This window comes from Dinoponera quadriceps, unplaced genomic scaffold, assembly GCF_001313825.1.
Source record: "Dinoponera quadriceps isolate SergipeBrazil2010 unplaced genomic scaffold, ASM131382v1 scaffold1290, whole genome shotgun sequence".
Classification (NCBI taxonomy): domain Eukaryota; kingdom Metazoa; phylum Arthropoda; class Insecta; order Hymenoptera; family Formicidae; genus Dinoponera; species Dinoponera quadriceps.
This window is the reverse complement of record NW_014555424.1, coordinates 510,795-537,742: the sequence shown is the minus strand read 5'-3', so window position 1 is coordinate 537,742 and position 26,948 is coordinate 510,795. Positions and strand designations below refer to the sequence as shown.

At 43.1% G+C, this 26,948-nt stretch overlaps 3 protein-coding genes across 3 annotated transcripts in view; 2 read left to right on the top strand and 1 right to left on the bottom strand.

The window, feature by feature from the left end:
• LOC106744114 (myosin-IB) overlaps positions 1 to 15,736 on the bottom strand; it is a 34,700-nt gene extending 18,964 nt beyond the window's left edge. Inside the window, exons 1-2 of the mRNA XM_014618573.1 lie at positions 15,628 to 15,736; positions 14,356 to 14,440 (exon numbers count right to left, since the gene is read on the bottom strand). The gene's annotated coding sequence lies outside the window, so the exon portion shown is untranslated. The remainder of the gene's footprint in view (positions 1 to 14,355; positions 14,441 to 15,627) is intronic.
• Positions 61 to 16,380, top strand: LOC106744115 (kinesin-like protein KIF12). Its single transcript, XM_014618575.1, has 16 exons — positions 61 to 238; positions 3,331 to 3,547; positions 8,899 to 8,991; positions 9,088 to 9,166; positions 9,510 to 9,722; positions 10,397 to 10,534; positions 10,761 to 10,902; positions 11,251 to 11,345; positions 11,576 to 11,717; positions 12,650 to 12,768; positions 13,251 to 13,355; positions 13,447 to 13,576; positions 13,881 to 14,106; positions 14,276 to 14,420; positions 15,001 to 15,212; positions 15,649 to 16,380. The coding sequence occupies exons 2-16, from the start codon at positions 3,339 to 3,341 to the stop codon at positions 16,085 to 16,087; spliced, it is 2,487 nt and encodes an 828-aa protein (XP_014474061.1). The 5' UTR covers positions 61 to 238; positions 3,331 to 3,338; the 3' UTR covers positions 16,088 to 16,380.
• A 3,020-nt stretch (positions 16,381 to 19,400) lies between these two features.
• Positions 19,401 to 26,817, top strand: LOC106744128 (ubiquitin-like modifier-activating enzyme 1). Its single transcript, XM_014618596.1, has 5 exons — positions 19,401 to 20,558; positions 21,538 to 22,012; positions 22,084 to 22,591; positions 22,802 to 23,875; positions 24,309 to 26,817. The coding sequence occupies exons 1-5, from the start codon at positions 20,147 to 20,149 to the stop codon at positions 25,032 to 25,034; spliced, it is 3,195 nt and encodes a 1,064-aa protein (XP_014474082.1). The 5' UTR covers positions 19,401 to 20,146; the 3' UTR covers positions 25,035 to 26,817.
• The last annotated feature ends 131 nt before the right edge of the window (positions 26,818 to 26,948 follow it).

Sequence of the window (26,948 nt, the reverse complement as noted above, 5' to 3'; positions counted from 1 at the left end):
CGTCGCGTCCTACAACCATCCTATGCCAAGCGATCACATTCCTGATTGTTCTTTCGAACGTGACGCGTGTATATCATGATGTAACGAGAGTGCGTCTTTCAAGTGAATGTACTTCTCTCTCTCTCTTTCTTTCCGGAAGCTTGTCCCTTGAATTCTACGCGAAATGCGGATCCCGGGGGAACGTGGGGTGTTCGAAAGCTTCTTGGATTACGGTTCCGAACGAACTCTTCGAGTCGGAGTGAGTAATAAATTAATAAATAACGAATAATAAGTGATAATAAGAGAGGAGGAGGGATGATAAGATTGCAATAATTTCGCGCGAAACGTAAAAGTATATTTTGATCCGCTCCTTTGATATATCTTTAATAGAAGAGCTTATCTCCGGAACGTTGCAGGTTCTTAAAAAATATGAACCTACGACGTAGGAACAGTAAAAAATTTTGTGTTAAATTTCACACACTCCATATGTCTCAAACGGCTATGTTGAGAATTCAACACAAAACTTTTAACAAGGATCGATTCCAACACAAGAACAAAATATTATCATTGTGTTGTTTTCGTCGCTTTTTCAAAAATCGAATTTTTTTTTTCTTAAACATAGTTTCACGATGTTTCGTAAATGAGCTTCCTCGGCTCTCTTCTATTTTGTCGTTTGTCGATCCGCCAACGTCAACGTAGCGCGACGAATTGTGTCGTCTGCTGGTTACCGTAAAACCGTCATCCGGTGTTACACAAGGCGTACAAAGAAGCCGTTTCAGGGAGTAATATCTAGATGAATGGAAAGGCGAGCACAAACGACGGTGCCGCGGATAATCGAGTGCACTCAACTTTATCATGCATCGTGTGGCAACCCGGAAATTTGACATCGGAAACCGTTCGCAAAGAGAGACACCCGGTCGTATTTTTATCGTCCACCGTATTCTTCCACGTACGATCTTGAACGTCACGTCCAAATGGGACGAAAATATTTGTCGAAATTGCTCTCGATATATAATCGAGGTAATAATCGCGATGGTCAACACGTGGTACTTATTGTTATTAATATAATCTAGAACGGAAGCACGTTCAAACTCGTTAGAGAGATACTGATGCGTAAAATGCATAAGTCGCACGCAATTCCTTCTTATGTGTTAAATATGTAATATCCTGTCCTATGTAAAGTCATGACATTTTTCTATGACACGCGATATTCGTGATTGTCTCATTAATACTTGTTATTATTAAGAAAGACTATATCTTACTTGGTCTAACAAAACGAAAAATTTATAGACCTTAATTAATATATATTAATATATAATTAATATTAATATTTATGAAAATTGGTGTAATTTGAAACTTTGCTGTAAGACACGTGGTATCTACAACAGCTGATTTCGCAAGCAATCGAAGGAAAAATGTAGGAATTCATGCCGAGGAAAACTGGAAAACCAAGTGGAAGAGGGAGGGAAGGCAAACACAGAAACGCTGCCGTTAAAGTCATGTTTACGTTTTTCTTTCGACAGTTCGAGCCTTCGAGTACTCCTTAGTCGTTAGGTAAACAGACTCGAGTTGAGCGGTTCGTTTGGCATCGCGTAAACATCGCCGTTGTCGCAGCCGATGTCAAGTTCGCGACGACGGTAACTTCAAGTCCACGTGGACGATGACCGTGGCGAGGGTGGTCGCCAAGTTTAGCAACTACGCGCGGATAGTAGTGGTGGTGTTGCTGGTAGTAATGGTAATAGCGTTAACGCTGGTCTCTGTTGTGACGAGCAACCGCGTGTGACTCGCCCGCTTTCGATCGCGTTGCGCGACGCCGACCGTAGGGAGAACTACACCCTCGTGGTGGTGGGTCAAAACTCACCCCGTCGCCGATGGGTAGTGTCAGTACGGCGCCGGTGGTTGTTGTTAGTGCACGTACTTTCCTCAGCTATCCTTCACCGACGACTCTCTCACGATTCTCAATCGCGCGCGCGGGATGTTCGCGACTTCGAGTTCTCCGCGGCTTCGCTCACGAGGAACGTAGATCGCGGCGTCCCCCTTCCTGCTCTCGCGATCGGGCGCGCTCGCGAGAGCGATTTCAAAATTGCAAAGTGGGAAGAGAAAAACGAGAGAAAAATTGCGTCGCTCGGTCCTCGGACGGGGTGCGTGTTGTTCGTCGTCGCGGGTGGCGGTTTCGGCGTCGAGAAGGTGCGAGGGACTTGTTTTCCGGACGATACATGAAACTGCGAATGTAAGTAAGTGCGCTTTCGTCAGCCGCCTGCCTTTACACCCTCGAAGACGTCACGTGTGCCCGTGCTGGTTTATAAGCAGTATCTTCAATTATGGAAGCTCTCTTCCGCTGCTCCGTTAGGGTGAGATGAGCGTTCTTTTTCGCTGCTCGCTTTTCAGGAACGGTCAATAATAATAATGACGACGAGATGCACGGAAACGCGGCACTGCCTTATTTCAGCGCCAGCCGTGACGTTCCATCGTTCGATGGGAGTAATAAAGTTTGGAAAGCACGGAAGGCGTCCGGATATATTGCGCTGTTGTTGTACGCGCCATTCGCCCGGAGCATCGTTTTAATCGGTCGTTAAGTTTCGCGATTCTTTCTCCCGGCGCCAGTGCCGAGAGAGAATTGCGCGATCTGCATTTTAATAACTCATGTAAATGTCCTTATTATTAGTATTTCGCGTCCGTTCACTCGCTCGCTTTCACTTCGCGCAAAACTTTCGATCTTTCGGCAAAAGCGATGTCGCTCATCGAAAGAGAGCAAATTGCCATCCCTTAGGCGGTCGCCGCGTGGTCCGCGACCGCCGGTGATTTCGATGCTTCCGCGGCGCGATCTTAATTCTGCGGTGCTCCGACATTTTCTCCAGCAGGGAAAAGAAAAGTAAGGGTCCGTTCCGAACTCTTAGAATTGAACCGATGAAATCGAGCCCGTTCGAAGCGCATTTTCATTCGGTCCACGCGCGTTTATCACATTCACGTTTCCAAATCAGTTTCCAAATCAGTTCCCGAGGCAGCTTTCGCTCTAATTGCGATAATAGTTAATTACCATCGCGAGCGAAACCGAGGATTCGCGAGTGAATCGAGTGGAGAAGCGAGCGTTCGTAATTAGCCGACCGTTGAGCGCGCGCGCGTGATGATTGCGCAAATTCTCGTCGAATTTGCGCGTTTAGCAGAAAGATCGCGGGGAGATTAAGGCGCATCCGAGTCACTGTAAATATCGCGTTAACCTAATGCTCCTTGTTTTGTCCGGAAAACCCATATTTGATTCTCGATTTTCCAATTCTCGAGTTGTCTTCTCGATCTTAATGATCTTCTGTTTTTACCGACTGTGAGTTAACATATTGCGACTTTTGTGCTCAGGTTGACGGATGGTGCTGGTGAAAAATCCGTCCCCGACGCGCGGCCAGAGCCCATCACGAGAAAATGGAAAGAACGAGAGGAGAGGAAAAGGCCGGGGTTCGCGGGGAAACAGTCCCGCCGAGCGGAATAGTTCTCGAGGAAGTAGTCCAGGAAAGAGCGGCGGCTACGATGGCAAGGGAAAGGGGAAAAGTGCGCTACTGCAGTCACGAGGCAGCGAGTGAGTATTTACAACACTAATGAAAATAACACGTGTTTGGCATTTGAATCATACAGAGCGTTCCAGTCGTGAACTTTTTGTGGTCGACAGAGACTTGAACGCGCGGGACAAGATCCCGTGATTTCATGTCTCGACGACCTGAAGCAATACCAAGGCGGATGTATTTATAAGAGAAGTTCTAGTGTTAGTCTGGGAACACCCTATGTCGTCGGATAATTCAATCGTCAAACAATCGTTGAATAAAATAAAATCATTTTTTTACAATTTTTACATTTTTTTACATTAAATTAGTAAGAACGTATGCGCATAAATTACTTAATGGAAAAGTCATGCGATTATCTATTGTGAAATTACGAGGGATAAAGAGAAGATAACGAGATAAATTGTATTGTGAATAGGTACGACGAAAATAAAAGTTATTTACGAGCGCGAGAGATATATACTTCCGAGAAAAGTAGCCAACGGTTTATCCTACTTAATAAATTTCTCGTTTCATACATCGGAAATCCCCGGATAATCGAAGGACACATCGAAGTGAAAGTTTAACGGGCAAATACAATTCGCCCGATTACGGACGTTCTCTCGATAAAACGTATCGACGTTCTCTCGCAGCCGGGGACAGACACGCCGGAGACGACGCGTGTAGTAATGTCGCCGGCGACAAAATTATCGCGAAACGAATTTGCGTAATCGCGTACGATCGCGAAACGACGCATCGACGTTGACGGAAATAAAGATTAACGATAACGAGCGAATGAGTCAGGAATTCGCAATTCACGCCCCACTTTCCGCGAATGGTTTGGAAAATCGCGAAGGAGTGTTCCCCAAAGTTTCCCCGCGTAAGATTTCTCCGCTTGGCGATAATTTCGCGTATAAACGATTTTGGTAAGTCGACGAAAGGAACTCTTCGATCTATACGCGACAAGTTGGAAGGTTCGCGCAAATACGCGATAAAAAACGATTCGTCGTGATCATATCGGAATGTACTTTATTGCTTTGCTTTGATTTGTCGCCGATAATACCGGCGATTGCGACACGTAGAATTAACGTAGGTAGCACGGGCGCAAATTGACGTGGTTTCTTTTCTCGCGGAAAACCGTCAGCTGGATACGACGTTGACGATCGATGCTCGATGTTTTATTATCATATCGACCTACTCGCGCAAAAAAGGAAAACCCAGTTGATCGATAAGACAAGTAAAAATTGATACGTGTTCCATTTAAGCTCGAAAGGTACTGACGCATAGCAATCGTTCATTCGCAAGAGGGGAACTTTTCCATCTTTCTCGTTCGAATTGTAAAATATAAAGTCACAAAATTAAATAATCAAAGCCGTCTCATTTCTTACTATGAGCGATGGTTCGTAAAATATTATTTTTTTTCACACGCTTATATATGTTGCCTTCCCAGCTGTTACACAGAGAAAAAGGCTTCTTCGGATTTAATAGACATGTTCGGTCGCCTTGGGTTTTCTTAATATAAATAACATAATTTAATATCAAATCTCATCCTTTTGTTTCAATATAAATATTGTTCTTTTACTAGAGTAAACCATGTTATTTTATAGAAGAAACAGTATTATTTAGAAGAAATAATATTTCGTTTTTAATTAAAAAAATGTATTTCATTATTAAATATTAAATATCGTTCCATTGAAACAAAGAAGTTCTTTAATATTTTTCTAACATAATGCTATACTTTTTTCAAATAATTTATTACTTGTGACAATCAACGTAATGTTTGGATGAAAATACAAGCGAAATATGTCATTTGACGTAAAGATATTTATTGTTCGCGAAACCAAACCAAATCCCATTTGTCGAATCAAACGCTCGTTTGCTCTGTCCCGAAAGACAAATTTGTTTCAATTAAAGAAATCTTATTGAATCCAAGGAAGTCTTTTTCTCCGCATCACCCTCAACGCTGCTGAGATTTAATCTCGAGATTACGGTAATCTCGCTTCTCGAAACTGCCCGATCAATTCGTCGCGGTTTTGCAAGAAAAAATTACGCCCGCGGGAAAAGCCGGCGCGAAAAATTGACAGCTGGAAAACGTCCCGGAGATCTGGGACAGAGATGGGACGCCATACAGCGCCATCAAGAGAGAGACAGTAACTATCGTTCGCGAGGTTGTATTCAATTTTACGCGGGCTGCCTGTGTAAACCCCACCGCGCGTCGATACGTAAAACAACATACGCATCTGTACATGCGCGACGATGAATATGTGCACATTTACGGTATATAGCGCGCTTCAATGTTGCCTATCGATTACGGGACCTTGCGGTCTCTCTCTCTCTCTCTCTCTCTCTCACACCTTTTCTCCCTCTTTCTCTTTTTTTCCGGTCGGTCGATACGCGATTTCATATTATTGTACAATTATATTACCATTGCGATGAGAGATTAAAGTCAGATTGATACCGTTGATACCGCCAGAGAAATCAGAGAGGAGACTTTCTTCTCCATGGGATTTATCTAATGAAGTGATTGAACCAGCAGTCGTAGTTCAGCTGCCAGTTTATTGCCTCATTGTTGTCTAGTCTACCCGCGCCTTTCTTTCCATTTCAATTTCTTTCCGATCTGATTAAAGCTCCCTCCTAATGAGATAGATACTCAGGTCGTGTGTGACAACATACCGGAGTGTGATCTGAGCGAACATATCTCACGATTTATTATCTGCGATTTCCCGATAAACCAGCGAAATCGGCACGCATCACGCAAATGCGTCGTGCGCGCTCTGCAATGAATTTTAAATATTTCACGGAACGTCGTTGCGTACATAACGCGCGCTGCGATACACCCATTTGCAACGTGGGCGACGTATCGGAATTTATAATAAACATGCGATTATATTTGAATAGTGCGCGCGTCAATTTAATCCCGTCCGGAACGTCGCCGTGATTATGAAAGGCCCGCCGCTCCGTCATGTAAAACACTCGTCGGGGAAAGTGAAGAAAAATGAAGGCTCGCGAATACGATACATCGAGATAGATTCATGTGCCTATGTATACGGGACGGTCATTATCGGCGACTGTGACTATGAAGTGGCCGCAAGGTCCCGCAATCGATATGCGACATCGAAATACCTGCCGTAAACGCGCGTCACGTCTGTTGCTACGTTATGCTTACGCGCGTCTATCTGTCTATCTATGTTAATTACCGTCAAGAGGAAAAAGACACTGAAGAATCGTCACGAGTCATGGGGCGAATCGAATGATTTTTACGAGTTGCCAAGTTCAGAGAGAGAGAGAGAGAGAGAGAGCAACGTACGCGCGGCGACGCTCGCACGTAGCATGACAATTGTTGGAAAAACTAAACAATGACTTGGCGCGCGATTCACGCATATGACGGGCGGACGGAGAAAAGGAAAAGCGCTGTAATCTTCCTCGCTGTACGATCGCGGAATCTGCAAAAAGAATTAAGTGCACCGAGAGAAAAGTATAATTATTTTCGGGGATAACAATATCCTTTTTTCATTTTAACCACAAAAATGGCCGAGAAAATGATTTTTCTACTAAGTGTTCACTATAGTGTCAGTGATAATAACTTCATGTTGCTGCTATTATTTTCGTGGTTAAAATAAAAAAAAAAGAATATCGTCATCCCCGAAAATAACTATATATTTCTCTCCGTGTGAGATTGGTGAGATAATAAAAGTGATGACGCAAGTCTGCCGAGGGAAAAAATTGCGCGATCGAATCGGGTAAATCGGGTTCATTAGTCATGCATTATCGAATGCGACCAGTAACTGATACATTAATAAGGAAACTTTTAATGTGATCGTTTCGCATAAATTACGCGACTCACGGTACTGACCGCGCGACCACGTCGGCGAGAATGCGGCGGAATGACATACGGAGGAAAAGGCGATTTTTCATTTTCGCAGAGACCAGATAGATACTTTCAGATACGGGGAACTCGGGAGTTTTCGCATGCGACGCGATGCTCGCGATATATCTCTGTTTTAGCGGCGGTGAAAAGGGGAAAAAAGCCTCGACTCGGTTTTACGATGCGGAAATGGCGATTCTCGGCGCGCGCGCGACTCCATGCATGCGATTTCTTTTTGCACGCCACTAACGCTCACAACGTAGTAAAGTCGCGGCGCCGGGCGACTCTCGCGATGCAATTGCACCGTCCCCGGCTGTTCCCACAGGTGCCAGTAACCCCTCGCTCTTTCCATTTCCCTTCACATCGAGACCTCGCGTTAAATTAATAAAACATAAATACCAGCGAGAGGGAGACGTAAGAAAATTAGTTGGAAACCGAAGTAATCGCGCGCGTGGCAGGAGCCTTTCAGACTCTACCCCCTGAAAATTTATCCGCATCGTTGAGACCCGATGGACTTGAATTCATTCGTTAATTTCGATTGTCTTCCCACTTCCTCTTTATTTCGGCTCGTTACGTTATTTTTACGCTCTCATTTCTCGAAGTTCGAAGAATACTCGCCGAATTGGAGCGCGACATCCGATATTTATCGACACCGGAGCTCCGATTTTGAATCATTGATCGTCATCGGAGGTTTCTTCGGGGATGCTTTCGTTCGCTCCGGCGCTCGCGGAACGAAAACGGAGAAGGGATCGAGAGAACGAATGCCGTCGAGCACGCGATATAGGGCGCGTCCTGCGCGCGATCGGCACACGCTTCGTGAATTATGAGGGTTGCCGTGGCGCGATTGGAGGTCAATCGAACGATTGACTGGACATTTCCGTATCGGCATCGAACGAAGCACCATCAGGCATTCATGGAACGCCGGCCGCTAATCTGCGGGAATTACGCCGGACGATCGCCGGCGATTTAATAATAGAACCGCCTCGCGTCCTGCGCGGAGCAATTACATGTGTAATAATAGTAACAACTGCCGCGCTTCCCCCCGCTCCCCCCCCGGTGACTCGGTTGCGCACTCGTCAATAATTGCGAGAACCGTCCCGTACGTTGACGTGCGACGGTCCACGGGGGAAATTTTTGATCAGGCATGATACGAGGCGCGCGATGTTCTTGGCAGATAATTAATTTCAACGATGATTAATCGCTTTTTTTTCTTCTTCGATATGTATGAGTAATGAGCGACAATTATTTTCACTTAAGGCTTAGATGATATTTTATACGAAGGTGATGTCGGTTTTTACCTTGAAGAATTACCTTGAAGAATTACACGCGGAACAAATGCGTATACTAAATCCAAAGAAACCTTTTTCTCTGTGTAATACACGATTAAGGTTGATCGCGCGATCTTTTTGTGTTATTGCGTTGAGATATACAAGAGAGATCCTACCTTGAAAATGGGTTAAACCTGAACAGTGATCGAGGTAACGGTGATTCGTGGTGGATATATGTAATGTTGCCGTATGCTTTTAGGGTCGGTAGCATCGAGAAATTGATAGACGGCGATAGACGGGTAATAGCGACCAAACATCTACTTCCAGAGAACAACATAAACGTCGTGGTCAGGTACTCAGCCTCGATTCGCTCTAATATTAGTCGGATTGAAATAAACCTGTAATTATCCTGGTAACAACGCCGTTCGCTCACACCGTTTGTTCCCAGGGTTCGTCCGCTCAATAACAAAGAGATCAAAGCCGGCGACGAGATGGTCGTGCAGTTCCCCGGCGACGGCCAGATATATGTGAGTGCGAAGATGAAGTTTTATTCCGAAATTCCTCCATTGCCGAGAAATCGATATCGTTCGATCGCGTTAAATTTGTAAACTCTACTTCGGATAGAGCGATAGTCGAATCGGACGGATGGATTCGATAGAGCACGACGATGCAAAATTCATTCAAGCTTCTGAATAATTCGTAGGCCTCATTTCGAAAGTGATTTCGTTCAGGGATATTCATTTCGCGTTAAAACTTCTCTCCCTCCCCCCCCTCCCCCCCACTTACGTCATAACGATCGTTTCAAACTCTTCAATTTCGAGAAACATTATTTTGCTTTATCTTCTATTAATTATCTCGCAATACCTGCAGTGCGACGCGGTTACGAGCAGCGGCGACAAGAAACCGAAGCTCTTCTCCTACAATGTGGTTTTCGAGCCGGGCGCCACGCAGGAGGACATCCTGCAGTACTCCGGCATCAAAAACCTCATCGAGATGGCGGTGGAAGGTTTTAGCTGCACCGCGTTTTGCTACGGACAGACCGGAAGTGGCAAGACACACACCCTGACCGGACCTCCGAGACTCGTGAGTGAAAAAGGAAAAGGGAGTTTTAGTTGCAATTTGCTTTCGTCCTTTGAGATTTTACTTTCGCGTTTCAAGTAATCTCGAAAAATAATCGTCCAGTTCGCAAAATGCGTGAAATTGAATGTTTTTCGCGCGCGAACGATATCGTATTCAAGTATTGGGAAAGTATTGAAAAAGGACACGTCGAAAAGTGTGAATTTACGCGAAACGTTTTCCACTTTTTTATAATGATGCGACGCGACCGTCTCTACATGCAGGAGACAACGAATACGTAAAACGTACGGTGACGTTAACAATCGATACCTATGTACTGGCAGTCGGAAGGTTAAAGTTGATCGTCTTTCGTAGATAAGATAATACGACACGTTTAAGTCACACGTAATGCCGTTCCTCGATTAAACGTGCTATTGAAATTTTGATAGGTCACGTACGTATCGTGCGAAACGGCGGTACTTCAAAGCAATTAGCAATAAATGTTTCTTCAAGGTAATGAAAAAACCAAACGATATATATGCACAGATGTGTGTGTATATGTGAAAAAATGTTCAAATATATATTTTACGAATCAGAATAAAAGATGCAAAACGGGAAATTTTCGTGTTGGTAGAATGAAAAATATAACAACATCGTTGCACAACTTAACGTATCAATCGGTATATTTCTTTTTGTAATAGTTCGAAAAGATGAATCCATACTCGGAGAACCACGGTTTGGTCTTCCGTTCCTTCGTCTACCTATTTAAGGTCCTTCAAGAACAAGAGAACTGCAATTTTGTGTTGAAGGCTTCTTTTCTGGAAATATATAACGAGAAGGTATAATTTTTGGAAGATATCATAACATGATAATATCTGTTAAACGATAAAAATCATTAAGATAGAATAATTTACATTTTTCTTGAATATATTTCGCATAAGATAAAACAAGAGGAATCTTTTTCTTTTACTTCGCATGTATGAAAAAGGTTAAGCGACTATCATCGTAAACGAGTATCCCTCGTAAAAATAATGGTGTTAAGAATACAAGTGAATTCAAAAACAGGTGATAGATCTCTTAAATCCTGGCACTTCGAGAAAACCATTGGCAGTTCGATGGAGTAAAAAGACGCGCGGATTCTTTGTCGAGAATCTCTTCACAGTGGAATGCGAAGAGCTGGACGATCTTCTGGCGGTTCTCGAAGAAGGTGCGATTTCGAAAAGCAGGCATTTTTTAAATGAAACGAGAGAGATAGAATTTTGAATTTCGTATAATTTCTAAATCATCGCCTACGCGTTCGGAAACTGATGTTACAATTATCGAATTTTATATTAGAAATATTTCCCATTAATTTCATGGATTCTTTTTTTTTTTAAGAAAATTAATCTTGAAGTTGCAACTACTGAATTCTATTCGATATTGTCTACTCTCTTCTATCTCCTTTCATCTCAATCAATCAGTAAAATGTCTTTCATTTCATTTTATATTTATTACATAGTACATTTCATTTTACATGTATTAATTGCAATTTAATAAAATGTTGCTATTTTTACAGGAATGAGGAACAGATCTATCGGTACGCACAATATGAATGAATATTCCAGCAGGAGCCACTCGATTCTGACTGTAAATATAACTTCGGAACAAGCGGTGAGTGAATATTTCAACAATTTTATATCTTGCCGCATATATTTTCCTCGTGATGTGATTAAAATAAACTTCGAATATAGAGCGTCACATATAGAGATGCCGAATGTACTAAAAATAGCGCGGAATAGTATATAAGGATCTGTTTCGTTAATAATTTTTCTTGATTTCCCATGAAATAATCAAATTAATTTATGCCAGAAATGAAAACGAACATGTCTATCTATTTGCAGATGGAGAACGGTGTGTTCATCTCAAAACAGGGTAAAATTAATTTCGTGGATCTCGCCGGAAGCGAAATGACGAAGAAAACCCATAGCGAAGGCAAAACCTTGGAAGAAGCGAACAACATTAATAAGAGTCTCATGGTGTTAGGTAAATTAATGTGTAAATTAATTCCTATTGTATTGTTGTTGATAGTGGCTAAGAACCTTTACTCTAAAGGCCAATAATTAATAATTTAATATGTGTGTGTGTGTGTGTGTGCCATAATTGCGATATTTAAGATATCTTCCATTATTAGAAAAAATGAAAAAATTAGAAAGTATTTTAACAGAATAATCGTAATAAAGCTCGTAATAATTTATTCAAACTATCCGTCCTGTCATCGTCGTGTTTTCTGTTTGTTCATTCATGTTATACAGTTATGTTATATATATGCACGCTATGTTATGTATGATTTAAAGATATTCGCGTCGCTCTGCAATCGCTGCGAATAGCAATCATACATAATTCATCGGAGAAATTAAAATGATTCTGTTCGACATTGAAATTGCGACGCATCTATTATTTAGAATAGACTGAAGAAATCGATAGCGGACTATTAAGTTACTGACATGTGAAAAGACGTGGCTTCCGTGTAACTTTCCTCCGTCTAGAGAATTGATCGATGAACTTTCGCGATTGCGCTCGCGATTTACCACGAAACGAAGATTTCTCGTGGGTTTAATTTTTAACCCATACTTCCGGGTAATTCTTCTCCTCCTTCGTTACAATTATCAGCTATTACGCGATAAGTAAATGAATAGTGCTTTGATGCTTCGGATAACAAGATATAACGCCATTCTGCATAAACATTACTTACGTTACTTTTACATTAAAAATCAGGAAATAAAATCGCGTGAGATCGCGAATATATCGAATGAACAGGAAGCTAAAAGTATATCTTTATTATTTCTTAGTTACTTTGTATTCTATTGTTTTTAGTTCCTTGTGTACTTTATATCTGTCATTTGAACACTTAGGGATATATTTTCTAAATGATGATCGTTAATCGCGCGAAATAAGTGATGTTTGTGTTTATGTAGGATACTGCATCGCTTCCTTGAGCGATGGAAAACGAAAAGGGGGCCACATTCCTTATCGGGACAGTAAATTGACGAAGCTCCTGGCCGACAGCCTTGCCGGAAATGGCGTTACGTTGATGGTAAATAGATAAGCGTGACTGTTGTGACGGCTTTTAAACGCAGCGGTTGGTCTCGCGATAGCCCTTCCGTGAAAACGTCTGCATTATTTACACGATAAACGTTAATATATTACGGCCATAAACGGATTACTGAAATTACAAGTTGGGTTGTTAATGTCCTGGAGAAGATTAAAAAGATTAAAAGGAATAGAAAAGGTGAAAATGGATCAGAGAAATAATTGGAATGAGAAGTTAAATATCTATAAAAATGTATAAAGATGTATAAAAATAGAGTTCTCAAATCTTGAAAAATTGATAAAAATAACAAAATAAAGACATATATATAAAATTAAGAAGGATAATTTAGAGTAATTTTGCGGAAGTATAATAAATGAATTTTTATATTAGATAATGTTGTTGTATTATAATAGTGAAAAATTATTATTAAAAAATTCTTATCCATGGAATTGTACAGATATTGTTATTGTTATGATTGTTTCTAGATCGCTTGTATTTCGCCAGCTCGTTCGAATGCCAGTGAGACTTTAAACACTTTGAGATATGCCGCGAGAGCCAAGAAGATCTTCACGAAACCTATTGTAGTAATGGTGAGTACAAATATATAAGTTTACTTGCAAATTTTGATTTTCAAGAAAAATAAATAAATAAATATATAAAATTAATAACTGTAATTTTCAGGATCCACGCGAAGCTCTGATCCTCAGCTTAAAACGAGAAGTCGGGGCTCTTCAGACTGAGAACGATCACCTGAAGATTGCTCTAAATCTCAGCAATGAGGCTCAAAATGAGCTGCGCAGCGAATCCAAAAGTATGATTTATATCAGCCATTTATTTAATAATAATACGAGATCTTTTGTGCAAAAAGTGATGGATTGAGAAGAATTAGCGATACATTGAAGAACAGAAGAACAAAAATGATTATTTAATCATTTTAGAACCAAAATAAAAAATTCTTATTCAAATTTTTAATTAAAAATATTGAACATTTGATTTCACAAACCAAGTTTCAAATCGGTTATCCTTTTCTTTGTAGGAGAATAAAGAATGAGTACACATTTATTCTCCCGCGTTCTGCTATTCTTATCGATTACTTATGGAACTTTACTTTGCAGATGACCGGTTAATATCCCTGACACCACCACCGGTGGATCTCGAAAAGTTGGCCGAAATGGAGAGCTCGGAGCTCAGCCAACTGATTCAGGCGTACATCATCGAAAACGAGGCGCTACGTCGCGAGAATGCAGAACTCTACGCTACGAGGGACCAAGTGATACGGGACCAGGAACTCGTTTGCCGAGAAAACGAAAGACTATTAAAGAAACTCGAGGACGTGAACTCGTAAGCATTCACAACAGCATTTGTTAAAAATTCTGCGATTACTCAGACGCAAATGTAAAAGTTAAAATGCACAATTCGTTTATGTTTTGCATTTTGTATCTTATATTTAATATGTATTATATAATTGTAATACGTATTATCATTATATTTTATATTTTGTTCTACTTAGAGTATGTTGTCGTTCACCTATAATACCAGCAAGACCTTCGTATTCGGCGGAATTATTAAACGATAATAACGAAGACGTACCTGGTGCAACGAACGTCTGGACCAATCCGAATGCAGCTCCTAGCCCGGTGTATTCCTTCTCGAGGGTAAGATCACATTTCCGCCACTTGGAACATACAACGATAATTTATATAGATGATAGCTTATATATAGAAAATTATATATTTTATTGACGTTTAATGAATCATAAAATATTAACCCTTTGCACTCGAGGGCTCCGGAGCGGAGTCATTTAAAATTTGTCTTCAAACTCGAGGACTCCGTTATGGAGACAATGCAAATAACTTTCAGTTCATAAAATAAGGACAAAGACAAATCGTAAAAACTATTGTGTATAGGATATTCCACTTTTGCTATTTGCATTGTCTCCATAGCGGAGCCTTCGAGTTTGAAGACAAATTTTAAATGGCTCCGCTCCGGAGCCCTCGAGTGCAAAGGGTTAATAGAAATGAAAAAAGATTTTGCGATCATTTTAGGAGGATCGCCATATATATGTATTTACAAGTATTCAACACGACATAATAATTGTTATAAAAATAAATATATTTCTATATCGTTTTATTTGTAACAATTAAGCAACATTCTTTAATTTTATTTGTCCTATTTTATATATTGTTCTTATGTCTCGCCATTTCATATTACTAATGCATTGTTTTGTTCATGCAGCATACAATGAACAGTGCACTGTACAGATCAGCTGGCAGTATGCCGGAAAAGGTGCTAAAGGAGCTTGACAAACGCAGAATTGTCGGTAGTTACAACAACATTGCCGAAGCTTATAAAGACAAGAGCAGCCATCGTCGTCACAATTCATGGGACAACAGCAATCGACCTATGATCAGTCCGGAACAGAGAATTTCGCCCGAAGATGTTAACAAGTAAGCAACCTTCTTAACGAATAGTCCCTGTATAAACTTTTTATTATTTTTCATTTCTTATATATTTTATATATTAATATACATACAATTATATATAAATGTACTTTTTTTCTAACTTTTTCGTGAAGACTCAAGACTATATTCTCACTCTCTTCTCTCGTGAATATAATAATTCACATTAAATGATCATATTAAATTGCATCAAATGTGGCACTTAAGCGACTAGGTGTCTCTATATTCGAAAAATTTCAATACGAACGAGACCTAAATCGATATCATCCTGTCACTCAAAAAGGATAGGAATGTCTGGTCCGAATTTTATCTCAAGCGAGACACGTTTGTCGCTCCCGAAGGTATCACATTTGATGCTCGTCGCTTATTCGTTTCGATTTTGAACAAAATCAACTAAACTAACCGAAGTCATATACGGTGACAGTCAGAGAAAGACACCAGTGCGACGCACCTCGACAGTTCCTGAGGAGTATAAGCCTCCACCGTCAAGATCGAATGAGCCTGCTGCAGATGATACCACAGGCACTATTATCACAACCACGATCACAACCGACACCACTACCAATACTATGACGCTGGTCGAGCAGTCGTCCAACAATGGATCACCCGATTCGATTCTGAGTGGATCCTTGGAGGAAGGTGCTAATTCCACCCCCAACACCGCGGATTCAGTAGCCCCTACCGCACCCTTTCCGCCGATATCGTCACACACATTATCCTTTGAGACGCTGGAACCATTGCGAAAGCAGAAATCCTCTCGAAGCGGCAGCGGTAACGGCAGGAAGAATGCCGATAAAGTCAAGGATGAGCACAGAGCATTCGGCAGCCCAGTTTCTATCGATGACGAAGACGGACATTTTTAGAGCGAGATATATGAACAATGGAGGCGTATTCTAAACATACTTTTAGTTTTAAGTGTGGCAGCTTGATTCTATTTAAGTTTCATTTACTTCAGACGAAGATCGCGTAAAACGCGATTGCTTCAACTTGAGCATCGACCAGCTACATTTAGCTGAATGTGCAAAAAGAGCAAGAACGAATGAGTCGTCGTCGACTTAACGGTTTTATGTCGTTGTTGAGTCATATATGATATTACCTAATCTTAATTGTAATATATACTTCGATACACCTGTCAAGTAAAGTCTAATGCAATTTTCTTAGTTTGTATGTCTTCGTCGAAGATTCCAAAAGAGGAAAGATGAGTTGTACAAAATATACAGAGTGCGCCGTTAGAATCCGGGCATGAAGACGGTTTATTGGAAAAGTCGTTTATCAGAGCCAATATTAAAGACGTAAAGAAATGCTTCAATGCTTTAATCCCGTTAGCGCACGGCTGCGATAGCACACATCCATTCAAATCGGCCGGTGCCAAGAGTTTTCCCACTGGACCACCGATTAGAAATTTACATTAAATTAGTCAATCTCCTCCCTTTAATAGTGAATTTAAGGGATCCTTACTGAGTCCTCTCACTCGATGTAGCCGCCCTTCGCCTCGATCACCGCCTCGATCCTGGTCCTAAAACGCGAACACGCCATCTTCAATTGGGCCCGGTCCAGGGCTGTAAACGCTGCCTCGATGGCGACCTGGAGGGAGACCACATCGGGGTACTTGGACCTGTTGGTAACCCTCTCGATTACACCCCACACGTAGTAGTCGAGAGGGTTCAGGTCGGGACTATTGGGAGGCCAGAAGTCCTTGGACCAGAACATGTCGACATTGTCGGAAAGCCAGTTCTGTACCAAATGACTCGTGTGAGTGGATGCGCCGCCTTGTTGGAAGATATACTGTCTCCCTGAGGCCACGGCTACCATCCAAGGCTTTACCACTGTCCTTACGATCTTCAAATAGATCTCCTCCGTGACTGTTTCCTCCTTCTGGAAGAAGTGCGGCGGCATGACGTCACCCTCACTCGAGACGACACTTAGGACATGGACATTGTCCGGAATCTCAGTTTTGTCCACCACAGGGACGTCCTTGGGGTCGTAGGCGAGCCAACAGTCGTTCCTCTTGGCATCCACAGTAAAGATCTTCTCGTCGGAGAAAAACTTGAGGCAGTCAGCAGCTTCGTGTCTTACCGAACACAACAGCAAGTTGCAGCAGGCAAGTCTCTTGAGCTTGGCAACCTTGGTGAGCACCTGGCGGACCTTGAGGACGTAGGACGTGTACCTGAGATCCTCTTGTGCGATCCGACGGACGGTGGTTTCGCTTACCCCCAAAATAGCCGCCAATTTCCTCAACGAGGTCCCGGGGTTTTCCAAAATGAGGTCCTGGGTACTTCGAATAAGTTCCGGAGTCCTTGTCGCCTTCTCCCTTACTTGGATCTTTCTTACCGCGGTGAAGGAGCCTTCCTCAAACTTCTCCGAGGCCGCGTATCTCTGGGCAACATCGTACACCGTCGACCTAGGGTACCTGAAAAACTTGATTATTTCGCTCGGCGTCTTGCCGGTGCGAAGACTCTCAACAATCGCCGCCCTCCGGTTATATTCCCGGTTTGACCTGACCAACTTGGCCATTTCGAGGTTATGAACGTCTCACAATACTCGCTCTTGTTTTGAGTCGCACGCAGATTTTCAGCGCGATCTGCGAATTAAATGAGTGACGTCATGCGGAGTGGGAATACGCGCCATTAAAATATAAATTAGCGTAGCAAAAGTGAACAGCGAGAACAAACAGCGAGCGATAAATATATATTAATATATTATGCCCGTTTGTACGAGGGCGGTCCGATAAGTACTTAGCCTACAAAAGAAAAACGAAAATTTTGGAAAAGTGGCGATTTATTTCTCAACATAGTCTCCTTTTAGCTCGATACACTTGACCCAGCGATGCTCCAACTTCTTTAACCCATCTGAAAAATACGTTTTCTCGAAGTCTGCAAAGACCTCCGTAGCGGCGATGACCTCCTCATTCGACTCAAATTTCTGCCTGGCGAGTGACTTTTTCAAGTTTGGAAACAGAAAAAAGTCGCACGGGGCCAAATCTGGAGAATACGATGGATGGGGCAGCAATTCATAGTCCAATTCAACCAATTTGGCCGAATGAGGAGGTCATCGCTGCCACGGAAGCCTATTTTGCAGACTTCGAGAAAACGTTNGGGTTAAAGAAGTTGGAGCATCGCTGGGTCAAGTGTATCGAGCTAAAAGGAGACTATGTTGAGAAATAAATCGCCACTTTTCCAAAATTTTCGTTTTTCTTTTGTAGGCTAAGTACTTATCGGACTGCCCACGTATGTAATAAGTTGAAATGTTTTATTTCTCCTATGTTCCTTAGATTTAGAATATATCATTTCACTTACGCATTCTTAAATGGTGGATACAATCTCAGATAAAATGGCAGGTATGTTTTTCTTGTTGATCGTATGGATTCGCGCTCGAGGAATATTCAAACCGCTTAAAGGTACATTCTTAATTCGTCGTCGCAACGAAACCTTCTGATTGGTTCGAAGATTGGAGCTCTTGATCGTTGAAATTAGAAATTGAATTTCTATGTAAATGAAATTGAGTGATTATATTTATATTTTGATATTAATGTGTGTGGAGACATGTTATAAAAAATAAAAACTGCGTCCAATATTTCTAGCAGTATCGATGTATGAAAGAATATGTTTTCTAGAGACAAAAATGTCACTAGCTGGCTTTTCAAGGGAACAAAGATCTGTTTTTCATAGGTTACATTGAGAAAACACAATGGACGAGTGAGTATTGGAATATTCTTCTGGATCTATAAGGAATCTAAAAATATACCTCAATCAGAAACAGCAATTATCATTAGTACCACAACGGTTATTTTCTGAACGCACTTATTTCTGTTTAAAGTTGCATTGCCAGCGCTTAAAAGAAAATAAATATATACGGTTGGTGGAAGAGAGAAAAACATAAAAAGATCGGAAAACAGTTCAGATAATCAATTAAAAATTGAAACAGATATCATGTTTTCCTATTGGACGTCGAGGCTCGTGCATCGGATATACAGGACCAATCTATAATTACCAACTCTACAATTTGGATTATTCATGACGAGCGTCAAGTAACAAGCAACCAATCAGAAGCTTGTCCGTTTAACCGCATCGTGTTACACTTTTGGCACCTGAAATAAGCACCCGCGAAGACAGTAGAGGAAAAAAGAGAGAATAGAGGGTCGAGAGAGGGGGGGAGAGAGAGAGATAGAGAGTGTAGCGAGTGCACTTGAGAGGAACAGACGTAAAGTCGATCACGAACGAGCTGGCGAACCCGCCCGAAGTCGCGTGTGGCAACAGCGAAGAAAAGAGCGCGCGAGAGGGCGAAAGGGGTGAGGAGCGTGGCAGCGTCGGTATACGTCGAATAGTCATCCTCGAATGGTGTGCTTCTCGATAGCGTCATTAACGTTCTACGAGAAGGTTCGTAGGTGACAGTGGCGGCGGTGGTCTCCGGGCGGATACGTGAAAGCAGAAGAGAGACGGCTCGTGAATAATAGAACACAAAGGCGATTGCGGCGGTGGCGAAGGTGGGAGAAGGAGAATCGGACGACGGTGAGGAGGAGGGGAGGCGGCAGGACGTGAGGCGACGTGCGGCAACAACGAACGTGTGAAATCGTCCGTGCGCGTCACCGTGCTGATCTGTCTTCTGGTGTCTTCGTCGTTGCCGTCGGCGTAGCCGAGGTGCAGCTACGTGGTCAAGCCGTGTGCGCGGCGTCGGTGAAGTAGCTGACGGCAGAGTCAAGAGAAAGGAGGAAAAGGAGAGGCGAAGAGGAGAAGAGTGAGAGCGGGCGATAGAGGGAGAGCGTGAGAGAAAGAAAGAGAGAGAGAGAGAGAGTGTGTGTGTGAGAGTGAGTGAGACGGAAAGGGAGGGAAAGGAAGAGAGAAAGAAAGCGCGAAGAGAACGGAACAATCAGGGGAAACAATCGACGGGCACACGTAATCGACGGCGTGACTCCGTGAAGTCCGATGTCTAGTGCTGAGGTGGCGGAGAGCTCCGTTGATCCCCCAGCCAAGAAGCGACGCGTTGCTGCTGCCAGCACGACGGGAAGTACCGACGACGAGCAGCCGCTGACGACGAACGCGGACATGGCGAAGGCGAACGGCTCCACGAGTAGCGGCTCCAGTACTGTGTCACGTGCCGGCGGCCCGGCGGAGATCGACGAGGGCCTTTACTCACGGCAGCTCTATGTCCTCGGTCACGACGCCATGCGCCGCATGGCTTCTTCAGACGTACTCATCTCGGGCCTGGGTGGCCTCGGCGTCGAAATAGCCAAGAACGTCATCCTAGGTGGTGTTAAGTCGGTCACCCTGCATGACGATGCTGTCTGCAAACTAGCCGACCTGGGCTCGCAGTTCTATCTCACGCGGTCGGATGTAGGTGAGGGACAAAGAGAGGAAAAAACAGAAACTGCGAGAAAAACACGTAAACGCGCGAAATCCGTCTGAGAGTGACACGCGAACGTTTCATTCAGTTTAATTGTTTCAGCCTTATTTTCTGCTTTCTAAAGAATATAGATGTATATGTAACTTAAAAATCATATATGAGGAGTTATTGATTTACAGCTCACTACAGATGAGATTATTGTTCTTTGATCAATGGAGATTTATCTAAATGATATAAGAGGCTTGCTTTTACTTTGAAAATGATAAAGTCACGAAGGATAATCTCTAAGATGATAAGATTCCTATCGAGATAAAGCGTAGTTGCTGCCATCATTACATGAATTTTAATTTTATTGCACCATCCACTCGCTGTCGTTTATCATACTAATTGAAAGTAAGGTATAAAACTGTTGATTGCATACCATTAACCCTTTGAGTACTGAATTATTTGAAGATTTTTATGCCCATGGGACGGATTTAATTTGTCGCTATATGGATTAATATGTAAAAGTAATACATTTTATGCCCAAGTAAGCAGATGACGAGTCTCACTCGTCATATGTACCCAAAGGGTTAATGCAAGTCATCATGAAAAGATTTCTCGCAAAATGTTGAGCCAATAACAAGTTATCCTGAAATCTCGCATCTATTAAACGATGCCATTCGGTATGTGTGACAAAAAGATTTGATGTAAAATATATTTATATTTGATGTAAAATAGTAGACTTGCTCAAGTAACTAATCAAAATAAAAAAATAGATAAATAAAGTTAAAATAATCGGGCTGAAGAAAAATACAAATAAATTGAAGAATAACAGGGTTTGAAATTCTTAACTTTTTATCGCTTATTATATATTTATTTAATTATTAGAAATTGATTAACTGATTAATTGATGTCAATTAATCGATAGAAATGGTTATTCAGATTGATGCTGAATATCACTAACGTTTGTTTTAATGTTTTTTTTTTTCAGATGAAAATCGCGCAGCCGCATGCTGCCAGCGGCTGTCGAAGTTGAACAACTACGTGCCAACTCGCCATTACTCCGGACCATTGAACGATTCATACATTCAGCAGTTCAAAGTCGTGGTACTGACGGAGACGTCGCTCTCGGAGCAGCTGCGCATCTCGCAGATCACTCGGGCCAACGACATCGCCCTGATCATCGCCGACACCCGCGGCCTCTTCTCTCAGGTGTTCTGCGATTTCGGCGAGACATTCACGGTTGTGGATACCAATGGCGAGCCGCCGGTCAGTGCGATGGTCGCCAGTATATCCCACGACAGCGAAGGAGTCGTCACATGTTTGGACGACACACGTCACGGCATGGAGGATGGCGATTACGTCACATTCTCCGAAGTGCAGGGCATGACTGAGTTGAACGGTTGTGAGCCGATTAAGATCAAGGTGCTGGGACCGTACACCTTTAGCATTGGCGACACCGCCAGGTGAGACGATTACAATTATATTTTGAGTTCTAAAAGTTGATATTTAACGAATTGATTCGTTATAATTACAGCTTCTCCGAGTACGTTCGCGGTGGCATCGTGACGCAGGTGAAGATGCCGAAGACCCTGCGCTTTACGCCGCTGGAGGACGCATTGAAGAAACCCGAGTTCCTTATCACGGACTTCGGCAAGTTCGATTATCCGGAACAGTTACATCTGGCCTTCCTGACGTTGAATCAGTACGAGTCTGCCAAAGGCACGTTGCCGCGGCCCTGGAACCAGGAGGATGCCGACGAGTTTGTCGCGATTGCCAACACGGTCAAAGAGACATACGGCTTCGAGATGGAGATCAACGACGAACTGCTAGGCATCTTCGCCAAGGTGTCGGCCGGCGACTTAAACCCCATGAATGCCACGATCGGCGGTATCGTAGCCCAGGAGGTGATGAAAGCCTGCTCCGGCAAGTTCCATCCTATATACCAATGGTTATACTTCGACGCGTTGGAGTGCCTGCCTGCCGATCGTTCGGAGCTTACCGAGGAGGATTGCTGTCCCACAGGATCTCGTTACGATTCTCAGGTACGATGATAATGATGAATGAAACTTCGCCGAAGAGAGTTGGTGTAACTTCTGCGAAACTAATATTATTATCCGCACACGATTATTTTAGCAATTAATGAGATTATCCCGACTGAAGTATCTGTGTGACCGGATAATTATCGATATTAAATCTCTCTCTCTCTCTCTCTCTAGCTATTCGACGATTCATAACACATGTTTTATCTTCAGGTGGCCGTTTTCGGCCGGAAGTTCCAGTCCAAGATCGGCGACCTGAAGTACTTCGTTGTGGGCGCGGGGGCGATCGGTTGCGAGCTACTGAAGAACTTCGCCATGATCGGCGTAGGCGCGGAAAGCGGCAGCGTGACGGTGACGGACATGGACCTGATCGAGAAGTCCAACCTGAATCGGCAGTTCCTCTTCCGGCCTTCCGACGTTCAACGGTCGAAATCGTCGACGGCGGCGCGCGTGATCAAGGGCATGAATCCGGATATGAAGGTGATCGCCCACGAGAACCGCGTGTGCCCGGAGACGGAGAAGATCTACAACGACGACTTCTTCGAGGCGCTGGACGGCGTCGCGAACGCTCTGGACAACGTGAACGCGCGCATATACATGGATCGCCGTTGCGTCTACTATCGCAAGCCCCTCCTCGAGTCCGGCACTCTCGGCACCAAGGGCAACACCCAGGTGGTGGTGCCGTTCCTCACCGAGTCGTACAGCTCGTCGCAAGACCCGCCGGAGAAGAGCATACCGATCTGTACGCTGAAGAATTTCCCAAACGCGATCGAGCATACGCTGCAATGGGCGCGCGACAGCTTCGAGGGTCTGTTCCGTCAAGCGGCCGAGAACGCCGCGCAGTACATCACGGATTCGCAGTTCGTCGAGCGGACGCTCAAGCTGCCCGGCGTACAGCCGCTCGAAGTATTGGAGTCCGTGAAAACGGCGCTGGTGGACGAGCGACCTACCACGTTTGCCGAGTGTGTCGAGTGGGCGCGTTGCCATTGGCAGGAGCAGTACAGCAATCAGATCCGTCAACTGTTGTTCAATTTCCCGCCGGACCAGGTGACCTCGAGCGGCCAGCCCTTCTGGTCCGGCCCGAAACGCTGCCCGGACCCGTTGGTCTTCGACGTCAACGATCCCCTGCACATAGATTACATCGTTGCCGGCGCGAATCTCAAAGCCAAAGTCTACGGGATCCCCATCAATCGCGACAGGGAAGAAATCGTCGGCATCTTAGCCAATGTGAAGGTGCCCGACTTCACACCGAAATCCGGCGTCAAGATAGCCGAGACGGACTCACAGGTAACGAGACCTTTCAAAACGATTAGCTTCGAGTCGGGTGTTGTCCGAAATCGCTTCACAAATCTGGCGAACTTCGGAAGAATCTGCGAAAGCCGTGTTAACGTTCGTTAAAGATATTCGTAATCAAGAAGAACTTGCGTGAATGGATCTCGAAATATATCTCACCTTATCTAAAAGATACCAATAAAAGTCTTTCTCGGGGGGGGAGGGGGAACTATTAGCCTTAACTTTTCAAAACTAGAATAGAGATATTGTAAGGAAACGTGTAATATAAAAGATTTTCAACCTCGCGAAGTTCTTGCTAAATTTACCCTTGTAAGTTTTTCTCGTAAGAATCAAGCAAGTTATTCTGAAACGGGTCTTCAAAGAGACTTCAAGCTAATATGAAACGTTTGATCAAGAGCAAATCAAGGAGGAATCTCTCTGTGTGCAGGTACAAGTGTCGAACGGCAGCGGTAATATCGACCACGAGCGGCTGGCGCAATTGCAAGAGGAACTGCCGAAGGTGGAGGAGCTGAACGGGCTGGCTATCTATCCGCAAGAGTTTGAGAAGGACGACGACACCAATTTCCACATCGACTTCATCGTCGCTGCGTCGAATCTGCGCGCGACCAATTACAAAATTCCGCCGGCCGATCGGCACAAGAGCAAACTGATCGCCGGTAAGATCATACCGGCGATCGCCACCACGACGTCCGTGGTGGCCGGTCTCGTCTGTCTGGAGTTGTACAAGCTGGCGCGCGGCGTGCGTGACCTCGCCCTCTACAAGAACGGCTTCGTGAACCTGGCGCTACCGTTCTTCGGCTTCAGCGAGCCGATCGCCGCACCTAAGCTCAAGTACTACGACATCGAATGGACACTGTGGGATCGCTTCGAGGTGAAGGGCGAGCTTACGCTCAAGGAGTTCCTCGACTACTTCAAGGAGCGCCACAATCTCGAGGTCACGATGCTATCGCAGGGCATCTGCATGCTCTACTCGTTCTTCATGGCGAAACCGAAGTGTCAGGAGCGCATGGGCCTGCTGATGTCCGAAGTGGTGAAGAAAGTGTCGAAGAAGAAGCTCGAGCCGCACGTGCGCGCCCTCGTGTTCGAGCTGTGCTGTAACGACGAGGACGGGAACGATGTCGAGGTGCCGTACGTCCGTTACACTCTACCTTGACTCGCACGAACAACATCGGATCGCGCCAGATGTCTACTTAACTGACTTAGCCATAGTGATTTCTACAAATTTCTATATTTTACGATAATACCGCGCGTAAAAGAAAAAAAAGAAAAAGAAAGAAAACACAGGGGACACGTATCGATCCTCGCAAACGTCTGTGTGTGTGAGGCAACTCACTTTCCTTTCCTTCCTTTTTTTCATTTCCACGTCTGGAGCGCGAGACGTGAATTCTTTATTGTCGTTAGAGTGCTTTAGAAATAGCGATTTCGAGCAGCTAGCACGCGCAACAGCGAGGTCGATCGTACGTTTAGGTTGTAAACGGCCGAGAATCGTCTTCTCTTTTCGTCGGCTATTTTGAAGCGAACGTTGCGAATTGTAACGTCAGAAGTGAGAAATCGTGTGCGGACAACGTTTCCTTTCGATATTGTTGTATCTTCGCTATATCGGACGTCCGTTTTACGATGGTCGCGTATTCCCTCATTTGCTTGATGGTAGAACAAGCTTTCTTGGATTTATGGAACAACAAATTCTTGCTTTTTAATCGTTGGACAATTAAAATCAGGTAAAAAGATTCCGTAAAAAGAAAGTACTTTTTATCGCATGATTAAAATGTAAAAAGGTGGCGGCCATTCCAAACGAGATATTCTTTGTGCTCACATAATCAAACATACACCTGTCGAGTCAAGAAGTGGTGTACGAGAAATTGCTGTTCAAAATGATAAGTAAAAATTAGTTTCTTAACATTGATATGTTGAGCATATTATATTAATTTCAAATTACGTAAGCTTCTCTTGTATAAGTGCTTCTTGTGAAAGACCAAATGAGTCAATCGTGAAAACAGATATTGCGTGAAGAAATAATAAGATAAAAATCCTAAAATATTTATTTCATTCATTGTTCGTTGCTTTTGTAGGTTTTTTTTTTTAATCTTTCAAGGTTCTTGTTAATTTATTTTTTATAAGTTTATGTGAAAATCAAATAAGTTACTGTGAAACAAATTTATAATAAATTAGAGAAAACAGATTTCGGAAATAAAAAATGTGTGGATATAAAAAATTTCTTGTGATTTTTTAAATAAAATTTACATTGACGTAATAGAAGACTGTAACGTTAAAGTAAATAATTGGAGATAATGGGAATAGAATCTATTGAGGATAGAATGCGTCCGGTTCTCTCGCTTCTGACGTTACGATTCCGTACGTATATAATAATCACAACGACGAATCTCCGGAGCCTCGGCTCAACTGCCTGGCTAAATTTAATTTCCGTTATCTGTATTTATGCCTTTCGGCCAGATCTTGCTCACGATACGCTATATGGAGTCGCTATCGAATGGAGAAAAAGAAAACGCAAAATGCGCGGTACTAAATTTCTATAATGAAGGATATATACAGAGTGTACCATAACTTGTCGCTTTAATTTTAACGGCAGATTCTCGGATAAATTTTCCTAAGCAAAATATCGAAGTATAAAAAGAACGATTCGGAGAATCGCTAACGATTAAAACAAGGGAATTGTTCGCGAGCTAAATTTTTCAGAGGAAAGAATTTGTAAGAAAAAACCGTGTGCCAAGCTCTCGGATGAATTTCAAATAGACTGTTTCTGTAGAAATTTATTTAATTTCACGTCGACCAACGAGGTCATCGGTGACCGGCACTATGCTTTCGCCACGTCTCGTTAATTCACACGTAAAGCGTAACTAATTGCGCCTCGTGAATTAAATATGTAGCGAAATAAGGAGCTATTATAACCAAGTAATAAATATGTACGTTACACGAAATGTGTTTACTGTAGTAACTTTCAAAATTTGAAATTTAAAGCAATATGTGAAAGTCAGCATGGCAGTTAACGTGTTAAAGATTAATTGCGCAGATATGTATAATATAAAAAATTGTAAGTTTCAATATCTCT

Coding starts and splice junctions, on each gene's coding strand:
- LOC106744115 (XM_014618575.1), top strand. CDS start 3,339: ATGGTGCTGGTGAAAAATCCGTCCCCGACGCGCGGCCAGAGCCCATCA. Junction 10,535..10,760: donor TGGAAATATATAACGAGAAG/GTATAATTTTTG, acceptor ATTCAAAAACAG/GTGATAGATCTCTTAAATCC. Junction 15,213..15,648: donor TCGCCCGAAGATGTTAACAA/GTAAGCAACCTT, acceptor ATACGGTGACAG/TCAGAGAAAGACACCAGTGC.
- LOC106744128 (XM_014618596.1), top strand. CDS start 20,147: ATGTCTAGTGCTGAGGTGGCGGAGAGCTCCGTTGATCCCCCAGCCAAG. Junction 22,013..22,083: donor AGCATTGGCGACACCGCCAG/GTGAGACGATTA, acceptor TTATAATTACAG/CTTCTCCGAGTACGTTCGCG. Junction 23,876..24,308: donor TAGCCGAGACGGACTCACAG/GTAACGAGACCT, acceptor CTCTGTGTGCAG/GTACAAGTGTCGAACGGCAG.